At 37.4% G+C, this 11,207-nt stretch overlaps 1 protein-coding gene and 1 pseudogene across 2 annotated transcripts; both read right to left on the bottom strand.

Moving 5' to 3' along the window:
* Positions 1–924: 924 nt before the first annotated feature.
* Positions 925–3,176, bottom strand: LOC137730633 (protein trichome birefringence-like 2; annotated as a pseudogene).
* A 1,312-nt stretch (positions 3,177–4,488) lies between these two features.
* Positions 4,489–10,028, bottom strand: LOC137731004 (protein NSP-INTERACTING KINASE 3-like). 2 transcript variants are annotated; one of them, XM_068470038.1, is made up of 11 exons: positions 8,798–10,028; positions 8,279–8,411; positions 8,096–8,167; positions 7,833–7,976; positions 7,656–7,724; positions 7,486–7,545; positions 7,301–7,395; positions 7,068–7,211; positions 6,091–6,435; positions 5,356–5,747; positions 4,489–5,010 (listed from the first exon to the last, which is right to left on the bottom strand). In XM_068470038.1, exons 1-11 carry the CDS (start codon positions 8,919–8,921, stop codon positions 4,693–4,695), a joined length of 1,896 nt encoding a protein of 631 aa, XP_068326139.1. In that variant the 5' UTR covers positions 8,922–10,028; the 3' UTR covers positions 4,489–4,692. The 2 variants fall into 2 exon arrangements, with proteins under 2 accessions (XP_068326139.1, XP_068326140.1); XM_068470039.1 differs by having other exon boundaries at positions 6,091–6,432.
* Between the last annotated feature and the right edge of the window lie 1,179 nt (positions 10,029–11,207).

The raw sequence follows: 11,207 nt of genomic DNA, 5'->3' as shown, positions 1-11,207 counted from the left end.
ACTCAAACATTTCCAAAATATAAAAAACAAAATTATAATAAGTTTGTACTCGTTAAATTAAATTTTCAATTTTTTAATCTTATATGTACCTATTCTTAAATATACCAATTTGTTATATGAAAAATGTACCCCCTTTTTTTTAATATAAAATGTACCATTTTTTTTTATATAAAATTCATTCAATCCTTTCTCTAATCCATTTTTTAAAATTTGTATGGGTACATTCTATTTCGTTAATTTAAGAACGTATCAATGTCAAGTTTAATAGAAGAAATTTAATAATGTTATTAAGCTAATATCAATTTTTTTGTTGATTTTTTTAAGAATGTACCCCATGTTTTGGTACAATAATTTTTTGGTTAGTTTTGATAAAAGTTCCCATGTATATATACACACACAATATACTGGAGAGTTTCATCTCTAATATTTTTAATCCCATAAATTATAGATTTTATTTAAAATCTCATTATATAAATAACTACAAATTTCATTTTTAATTTAAAAATATAATAACATACATAGAAATACATTATTACATTAATATTAGGACTTCGATCAAAAACTAAAAACCACAAAGGTTTCAGTTAAAGAACATTGATAATTAAGAACCGCATCCAAAGTGTTCCAATAAAAAATTGCGTCATAGTTCCTGTTATGTTAATTCAGACGCTATGATCTCAAATTGTGCTTCTTGCTACATGCATCAACTATGACATAAATCCAAATATTGCTAGTAAATTGAATGAAACAACAAACTGTATCGTGTATATCTTTTGAACGTAGGATGTAAGTACTACACCTTCCCGACTTTGCGAAATTGCACCGTTATACGCATCATGCAAAATGGTACTTGGGAAACTCTCGCAGTACACAAAATTAAGCCGAGACGATTAAAGATGAACAAACGAATGTATACAGGTTTGTTCAGTTTCCGAGTGACCCCCATCCGGATTTCAAAAGAGCGGCATATAGCAGTTCATTCCAAGCATCTGGAACTCCAGGCAAGCACCAATGGCTGCAATCCTGAGACCCCTCAGCTGTAATTCGTTCTTCTACTGTCTTCTATTTCATTCTGTAAACGGAAGGGTGTCCGTCTTTTCTATAATCGGTAAGCCTACTTATGTTTAGATATATCACCGGAGTTTTCATTCCTTCAATTACATGCTCTAGAGCTCTCATCTTTGAAGGGTAATTCCCTAAGTAAGTTTCGTTAAAGATTGGCTCCGTTTCTTTGTGGCACTGTCCACCCGAGTTCCACTGCCCTCCGCTGCAACCAAATGAAACAGTTTCATTGAAGTCTATACAACTATAAACATCATAAAGGGACCAAAACTGGATTCCTCCAACAACACATCAAAGTTTGAGATCAATAGAGAGGTTACCTGAAATGGGTAACTGAATATCCTCTGAAGAAAACCTGTGTCCGGTTGACATCAATGTTCTTGTCAACCCATCGGGCCCAAGTGGTGAGAGCCCTCTTGTATGCTTCGAGAACCTTGAGTCTTGGATGCACATAGCTTCCTTCTTGGTAATAGTCCTCTCTGTAAGACCACCAAATGCAAAAATGAAATAATCTACAGTCAAGGGACTTAATAGTTTGATTGGTAGCACACTGCAATTACGTTTTTACTTCTGTCAAAAGATTTGAAGGGGGAAAGCATCAAAAGAATTTAACGAAGGAAATAACAGCACGTACCCACGAGAAGTCTTCTCATGTGTCCACCAATGTCCAGTGTTAAAAACTATGACATCTGCATCATCATACATTGAAGTTGTCTGGTCCATCAAATCCAATCTTAACGTCTCAAACGTACCATTTTGACCCCCCGTGAATGATGATTCCCTAACAAGGAAGGGAGAAGCAACAAAATCCACTGAACAATTATAATCCTGCAAGTGTGGGAATACCATGGATGATCAGAGATTTTCATTCCGAATACTGATTCTTCGCTTAAGAACATACGAAGATGTATGACACTTGCCTCAAATCTGAATGCATAAAAGCCCTTCTTTTTAAATTCCCTCTTCCCAGAAACCTCATGAACTCTTTTCTTGTTTCGAATGCTGTGGCGAAGAATACAAACCAGAGATTCCCACATGTTCCTATTCAGTGAATCCCCCACAAAAACCAACCGCTTTCCCCTCAACCTCACCAGAAAATCAGTGGCATTCAGACTGGGGATCACATGAGTAATGAACAAAGCTATGAGAAGAAGATTTACATGGCAGGACATCAACGACCGCTACATAAAACACAAAATTCATCAAGAAATTGAAGATGGATTTTACCTTGGAATGTCACATTCATTTGGCTGCCATTTCCATTTTATAAAAGCATTGTCTGGCCTCCCATTGAGGTGACAATTAAAATCCCTATCAATGTATGGGCAAGAACCTCCTGGATAATATGGCCTTGAATCATCTCTAACCCACCTACCATAAAAAATATCACATTGCTGATACAAATCAGTCTGCATTTTCACCATCTGAGAATCATACTCGACAATTTTTGCAGTCGAATTTTCTCGATGAGCCGCCTTGCAACCACTTTTCTTCATCACTAATTTCCCAACATTACCATCCACATTACTAGAATTCCTTGAAAAACTACCATCAACTGCCTTCTCTGCATGCACATCTTCTTTCCCAGAGAAGCTAAAATTCCCAATGACCCTCCCTTCCTTACCATGCAAGCTTCCATTTTCCAAAACTTCAGAGGAGTTTCCCAAATGGGCAATCCCCAAGCCATTTCCTCCCTCACTTGAATTCAAAAAGTTACCGTTTTCAGCAACTACTGACTCGTTTTCGCTGTTTTTCTGCTTACCCATTTCCCCTTCAACCCCCGAGCTCTCATCTTTACCCTCCTCTGTAAAATTTCCCAAATGAGTCTCCCCCGAAAGAGTAAAATTCTGCTTCCCAGCAACCGTTGACTCATTTGCTTCCTGGGTTTTGTCGACAAAATCCTGCATTTCTGAACTGCTTGAAAAGGAGAAAGGCCATGAAACAGAAGAAGAATTCAAACTGTCAAACCCTTGAATCGAAGTCTCCACTGCAGGACTCTTCAAGAAGTTGGTAAAAAACAGCCAACCCAGTACAATTACTGAAACTCCAATTCCCAAAACAAACCCAGAAGTTACCTTTCTTCTTTGTAAAAAAAACTGCTTCTTCCAAACCATGGCTGAAAGACAATGCAGAGGATTTACAGCAAATACGACTGAAATGTGAATTTCATTTGCATGATCAGGAGAAAAGATAACAATCAAGATGAAGCGTGGAATGGCAGACCTTCATATATGAAATCATGGAAAAAAGAAATAAAAAATTAAATTAAAGAAAAAGTTATGGGAGCGGTGCGTGTGCCGCAGAGAAGCAGAGTGCTGGAACCAAAAAGGCTTCTTCTGCTCTTTGGCGTGGAGAGAGAGAGAGCGACAGCGAGACAAAGACAATTACAAAGATACCCGTCCACATCTAGTTTCATGTACATAAATACCCTTAATACTGTTTTAATTTACACCCTAACCATGGGATGTATAGTATAAGTAGTGGACATATTAGTCATTTGGGAAAGGGTTTCGGCGTAAATAAACGCATCATTAATGGTTCGAAGCGGAGGGGCAGCTTTGTCAGAGGATTTTTGAGATTTTGAGTTTTCTTGTATTAACTGCCGAGACGACACAAATACGACTTGGTTTCGCGCCGACACGTACGAGGACACGTGGCCTTGTTCTGAGGCCCATAACAATGCGGACATTGATGGTTGCCGATCACTCTACCTATGCGTTGAGATTTTGATGCGTGGTGGTGTCTGATGGAAGCTGTGAGTCGGCGACTATGATGTCTTGCAGGTGGCAGGAGCACGCTACACGCGAAGTACAGCAACCAGCTTTGGTTGCTGAGCGCCAAGTTTCGAATCACTCCAAGTCTCCAACGTTAATCGTGTTAGTTTTTTAGGAAAAAGTACATTATTTATTGCAAAGAAATAAAACACGTATAAATTGAGGGTAGTGTGTTTTAATGTATTTAATTTTTGTTTTGTTAGTTAACGAGAACGTCGAGATTCCAAAAGTAATTGAGGTAGTGAAATTGGGGTTTGGTGGGCTGGATAAAATTGAGTCTTAAGCATAAAATTGAATTGTCAGAGACATATAAGAGAAGACTTCTAACTCATGTGAGTTTTTATAACCTATCATATTCATCTAACATTTTGACATAACGAAAATAAATCGAACTGATCACAACCTATTTCAATTAGCCTACCAACCAGGGGTTGCATTATTTTCTACATCTCAATGATTCGAAATTTTGTATTATCATGTAAAAAAGTTAAAAACCGCATAACATTACGTTCAAAATATAAAGACACTGACACAAAAAGGTGCTCGGACCCCAAAAAGAAGCAACAATTGAAAAGTTGTTTAACATCCCACTTAGCCTGCCATATGAATCTCAAATCTTAAGAAAACTAGAACAAAAGCAACTACATACAAATTTCTCTGACAAAAAGCTCAATCAACTGAATTGATTTTCCAACAAAGAAAAAGAAAAAGCAGATTTTACATGGAATTTTCTCTCATTTTTACAGATTCACATGCTTTCAACAGCTATCAACAATCACATATTTCTGATATTTCAAACTTAAATTAACTTTGTGAAGAGGGAGGTATACACGGAAAAAGAAATGAAAAATAGTTGTCATCTAGGACCAGAAAGCTCCATAGCTTCTACCACAAGCGAAGATTCTTCTATAAAATCTGAATATCTTTGACGTGGGTGTTCACACGACCGGAACCTTGGTGTCTCGACCTTCTGCGACGCCTCCCATTTCTCGGCTAATCCATCACCTTCCAACATCTTCAATACTTCTGACATTTTTGGTCGGTACAGAGGATTAAATTGAGTACATAACAAGGCAACCTGAACCATTTCTTCCAGCTCAACCCTGTCGATTTTGCCCTTTAGATCCTTATCCACCATGAGATTTAGCTTTCCCTCCTGATGGAGTTTCTTCACCTGCATTTTTGTTACACAGCCATCAGCAGTGAAAAACCCAACTCAGCGTTAATGCGATTGTGCAAGTAATAACATATTTATATTTCATGTAACAAATCGAGTTTCTTAACGCTTCTAGCAACACTCTTAAGGATCACATGTATGTAACACCGGGACAGATACAGGAGGGAAACCCATCAGCCATGTGTTAATTGGTGGTTTGAAAGTTCCACACCACGCTGTTGATGTAATCCAAATTAGGTATTTTCAACTTCTTTAACTTACATTGAGATAATTTTGTTTGATACATGCAATTAGTTACATGCTTACATGTGTGCATGCACGAGAGAGGGAGAGAGAGCGTACCCAATCAAGCATTACACCCTTCTGGTTTGCAACTCGTCCAAAGTCCAAGGCCTTTTGCCCTGTGATTAGCTCCAGGAGCAATATCCCAAACCCGAACACGTCAGTCTTATCTGAAGACTGACCTGTTGACAAGTATTCTGGAGCAATGTGGCCAACAGTGCCGCGCACAGCTGTGGTCACATGAGATTCTCTGTGATCCAAAAGCTTTGCCAACCCAAAATCTCCAACAACTGCCTCGAAGTCTTCATCAAGCAAAATGTTGGCTGCTTTAACATCACGGTGAATAATTCTGGGGTCACACTGCTCATGCAAATAAACCAACCCCCTTGCTGTACCTAACGCTATTCTCTTTCGCCTTGCCCAGTCTAGTGCTGGTCGACCATGTATATGATCTGAGGAAAAAATACAGAATGTAAAAAAAGGAAGTTAGTGTCGTATTGAACAGATAACAAGAACACTCTCAAATTGAACAGATAACAAGGAAGACAAATAGTTGCCATCAGTGAAATGCAGGAAGAGTAATAAAGGGATTTAATTTAGTTGAATCATAATCACCGTATTTGTATAATAAAGTAATTTGATTTATATCATTTTGCAGTTCAGTTTTGGAAGGATCAATATTGGCATGCAAAAGTGCATGGTACCGGGCGTTGGACTAGAGAAGAGATTATAGAAGGCTAGGTTCTGATTAGAGGGTGACAATAACAGCAAGCAGAATTAAAACAAAATGCTAACCTCTTAATCGAGAGGCTACGCTTCCGTTAGGCATAAAAGGGTAAACAAGAAGTCTTTCGTTCTCAGTTGAGCAGAACCCGCAAAGCCGCAGAAGATTTCGATGGACAGCCAAACTAATCATCTCAACTTCTGTCTGAAATTGGATTTCACCACCAGCAGTGTTGTAGTCCTTTAGCCTTTTAACTGCAACCAGAGTACCGTCATTCAAGCTTCCTTTGTATACAATCCCAAAACCGCCCCTACCTAGGATGTTCTTCGAGTTGAAATGGTCTGTTGCTGCCCGGAGCTCCTTAAATGTATACCTCCTCAAATGCCCCAAGCAAACTTCTGGGTCATATTGGTCTGCTGCACAACCCACCCAATAAAGAATACAGGGATTATCATAGGCCGGGAGAAAGAGTACCACTGGTTGCATGAAAACATATCCAGGAAATGGTTTAAGTACAATAAATCCTAAGGTTTCGCCAGAAAAGAAGGTTTGAACGACTTAAATGGTTTCCAAAGATTTTACCTAATTAAACAAAGAGAGTAGTATAGTCACTACACGTTGTTAGCTGTCCCCAACTTATTCTTATCTCCTATTACCATCCTGTGCTAACAATCTTTATATAAATAAATTGACTCGTGTGCTTTCACAAAACCTTTTTTGTTGTGTTTTGGACAGAAGAAATAAAATACATGGAACGAGCCTTGGATTTGGAATTTTTTTTAACTATTCATTTTTAATGAATAAAGTTAGCACATTTTACAAAAATATCAGAGCTGAAATCTGAAAGATTACTGATTGAAACATTCAAACACTCAGACTTGCACCATTACTAATTAATTTCGACAGTGTCGCCCTTAAGGTAACTAATAACACAACGAATCGAAATCATACCTCCTAAGATACAAGCACCCCTATCAATCTGTTAAACTATCTGAGATACTAGCATTGAGATCTAGAAAAGTAGGAAAATTATATACAAGAAACTTACCATTGACATCGAAGAATATCTGCTGGTTGTGTCTGTATCGCAGCCAAACAAGTAACCCAATAATTATTATGACGCCAAAGACAGCACTGAAGCTTGCACCAAGGATAATAGTCATGTGGCGGCGTTTGGTTCCAGAGTCTGATTCTAAGAAAGCCAAATTCATGAATGCATACTGTCACCAGTGTCACAAGGAAGACTACAGGAAGGAACAGAAAAACAACGTGCATATATACCTTTTAGAGCATCTGGTGTGAAGGATAGTGGCTCTGGAAAGACAGCAGAACAGTTCGCAGCCTTTACGCCACAAATTAAAGGGTTTCCAACAATTCTGAAGTGAAAAGAAAAACAAAATAGGGCTGAGAAAGGAACCAAAGTATACAAGGAACTAAGGATTAGTGGACCAAATGATATAGCTCACTTGAAAGTTCGTGCGGATATCTTTGGCAAGGAACCGCTCAAATTGTTGAAAGAAAGGTCCCTACACAAATGTTCATTGAAATTATTAACAAACAAATCTCTACTTATAGGTTTTCCCATTTATACTGCAAGGGAAAGTAGAACACACAAAAGAAGGGGGAAAAGACATACACAAGAGTGAGACCAACTGCGGACAGAGACTTGGGGAAGGGTCCTGTAAGGCTGTTGTTGTTTAACCGCCTGTCTTGCTCAAAAAACAAGAGAAAAGGTGTAGGCATTAGCTAAATTTGAGTGGTTATCGAATCTCAAAATGTTTAAAAGAAGTAATAACATGATTTTGAAACTTACAAATAATTCAGGTTCTTTAGGTTGCCCAAAGAATCTGGTATGTCACCATTGAAATTATTGTTGGATAGATCAAGTGTCTGAAGCTTCACCAAATTTCCAATTGAAGCGGGAATTGGACCCGAAATCGCATTGTTTTGAAGCAAACTGCAATAGTAAGACAGCCACATTTGTTCAAATAAAAAAACTTTTGTATCACAATATCAATTCATATCCAAATTTCACAAGAACAAATAAAAAACGACATAAAGGAGGTGCAAACTTACACAGATTGCAAGTTACTGAGGTTTCCAATCGCCGGAGATAAGATACCGGACAAGCTCTGGCTAGGCAATCCCCTAACAACAAAATAAGAATCACTTACTGAGAAAAGTATTCATCAAATAGGCAAATAGTAAAAATACTCTGATTTTTTTTTTTTCTAGCCATAATTATCCAGAAGAACTTACAGAGCAGATACATAGCCATCAGGAGTACAAGTAACCATCCTCCAGCTGCAGGGATCTACAGAGTTACTATCCCAGTTCTCCAAAACATTATGCGGGTCAATCAGATCACTTTTAATGGCCGCCAAAGCTTCAACTGTGAATATTTCAGAAAAAAAAAAACAAAAAAAAAAGATAAAAGGGTTATTTTCTGCAGGAATTTTCTTGCTAAAAAAAAAAAAAGCAAAATCTAGGCTGCGCCCAATTGAGACACTGCAATAATATGAGCATTAACCGAACAAAGTGAGGGAGAAAAAAAAAAGAGTTATATTCCTCCAAAAAAAAATAATAGTAAAAAAAATGTATAGAACTTTACTGTTCATCAAACATTCCTTCATCTGTTGTAATTTTTTCAAAAAAAGAAAAAGATAAAAATCCAAACTTTATGTTGCAATTCTAATGAGCAGTTCATTCTCTTCTCTGAAAATTTGAAGATGTAGAAAATAAGAAGATAACAGTATCCCAAAGAGAAATTAAATCAACCTTCATAATTTACACCAGTAGGGGAAAGAGTTGCAGAAGAGGCCTCAGCCAATGCCAAAACAAGTAAACCCAATTTGCACAACATGAAATTACTTCTTCCCATGTAGTCTTTTTCTATCTTCATTCAACTTTCTTTGTGCAACCAGAGCAAAGAAGCAGCTTTTATTCAAAAGCACCACAACCAGCAAAACTACTAGCCATTATCCAATTGCCTTATCCAAAATAAGTAGCAGTTTCACAATCAGAATCCTAGAAAGCAAACCGAAATGGTCATTCCGGCTCTCACTTCCAGAAAAAGTCGGTGACTTTGTGGATGAAACTTGAAGGAAACAAAAACCCAGTTGCCAAAATCACTTTCCCAGAAAGCACTTTGCTTGGAAAAAGAGAATTCGAATCAAACTAAGCAGAATGGGCACTGTATGAGCTGAGACAAGCAACAAAAGGGAGATAATTTTCTCGAGAAACAAACAGATACCAAGCCTGGATATAAGGGATCCTAGAGATCTGAAAACAGTGGGTTTGATTTTCTACAAGTTTTGGGCGATCCCCACAAATTCCACGTAGATTATGTTGTTGGTTTGTAGGCGAGCTCAGTCCGTCGTCTGTGATTCCTGCAGTACCACTACCACCACGGCATTATCTTGTTCTACAAGGAGTGGAGTGAGTGAAATTCCATTCAAACAGTGAAAAGGTAAGTGAAACTCACTCACTCATTCACACCAGAAAAAACCAAACACGCAAAGGCCGATGCAAAAGGCCAAAGTCGGACACAGATACAGATGCCAACAGAACCCAGCAACTAAAAAAATAAAAATTGCGCCTTTTTAAAAAGAAGGAAAAATTAAAAGGCAGTGAAAAATAGGGTTTTTGATTATTTGGGGAGGGAGACTTGATAGGGCTGAATGATTGGGGTTGCAGTTACGCTGAAGTAATTTGTGAAGATATATCGGCTCTTACATTATTAAAAATATTTGAAGCAATTTCTTCAAAACCCAGAAATCAACTGATCCTGATCTTTAAAAATTTGACCAAATAAGCTAAAAATTATTATATCTTTTAAATTTTTTTATTAAAATATTTATTTTTAACCGTTTAATTAAATTTTAAAAGATTCGAATCATTTGATCTTAAAATTTAAAAGAAGAGATCTGTTCCTATAAAAATAATGAAAAAAAAGTAAGGAGGGGTGATTGGACTGTGAAGGGATGTGGAATCGATCAGCGAGAAGAGAACAATGGGATATCTATGCAAAAGGTGAAGGATTGCAGGTAAGTTTTTGGCAGGTCACGTGCTTGGATTGTCTTGGCCTTTCTTGGCATTCGGCCCTGCCCCAATTTTTTAAAATTAAAACGACATAAAAGTAATCACATTATTCTGTTAAAGTAATTCTGCAGGGCATGGCCCCCATCTCCCGCTAAAATAAGCTCTCGATACTTCAAGTTATCATGCACATACCAACAGATGTCAATATACGTTAAAGTAATTTTTCGAGTGAATTGAGAGAGTCTATCGAATATTTTCAACGTAATTATCAAAATATATCTAACAGATATTATATTAAATATTTAGTGTACATAAAAAGAATTCGTATAAAACATTCGGATGATCTTCGAAAAACATTCACATATACTACAATGAGATTTCACCTTTTTATAAACTAGTAAAATTGGATGAAGAAAGTTGATGAGCACATGAATGGTTTGGTTTTATAGAGCGTCGCGCAGATGCCAGGTGATGTGGGGTGGGGCGTGTTTGAATACGCCGGTTGCGGTGGTGGGTGATGCTTGCGGACCGCGAGGCCGGGTTTGTATCCCCCCTTTATTCTTCATCGGGTCTCGTGAAAGAATCTCCACAAACAGCCTTGCCCCGCCCACGTGGACAGTTTAAGACTTCAGCCCGTGTTATTGTGCGAGTCCTTGTTTTAATTTTTTGTTTTCTTAAAATCACCATTTTTTGTGTTGAACTTTTGTTGGACTTAAAATTCACCTTTGATTAATAAGCCATTTAGTGGATGAAAAGACATAAAGAAACGAAGAGAGAACACAAGAAAATTGTTGGAGTCAAATTTTTTCACCACTGTGTATGGTTGAATTGTACAAATCTTGTGACCTACAAACAAGAGCAAACAACCAACTGTGAATAACGTGGGGATACATGTATGGCACCGGTTAATGGCTTTTTTATGGTCAAATTAGTATAAAGTGTTAAAACTAAAATAGTGGGCTAGAGAGCAAAGTATGCATTATGAAAACGTTGTCATTGACTTCTTGGAATAAATCTTTTTAGGATGTAGAATCAGTATTAAACTGGAAAAAATCCTAGAGGATATCTACCATAATATTGTTTTCTTTTAGAATTATGATTACTTGCGGTACACGCTAATCTCTAAATTGTTGGAATCCCCAAGAAT

This window comes from Pyrus communis, chromosome 4, assembly GCF_963583255.1.
Source record: "Pyrus communis chromosome 4, drPyrComm1.1, whole genome shotgun sequence".
In the NCBI taxonomy this organism is placed as follows: Eukaryota; Viridiplantae; Streptophyta; class Magnoliopsida; order Rosales; family Rosaceae; genus Pyrus; species Pyrus communis.
The sequence above is the reverse complement of the archived record's forward strand: the minus strand, read 5'-3'. Positions and strand labels throughout refer to the sequence as shown.

Excerpts from the sequence above, each read along its gene's own strand:
- LOC137731004 (XM_068470038.1), bottom strand. The coding sequence starts at position 8,921 with ATGAAGATAGAAAAAGACTACATGGGAAGAAGTAATTTCATGTTGTGC. Across the intron at positions 8,168-8,278 it reads GATGGCTATGTATCTGCTCT|GGGATTGCCTAGCCAGAGCT; the intron begins GTAAGTTCTTCT and ends TTTTGTTGTTAG. Across the intron at positions 7,546-7,655 it reads GCAGTTGGTCTCACTCTTGT|GGACCTTTCTTTCAACAATT; the intron begins GTATGTCTTTTC and ends ACATTTGTGTAG.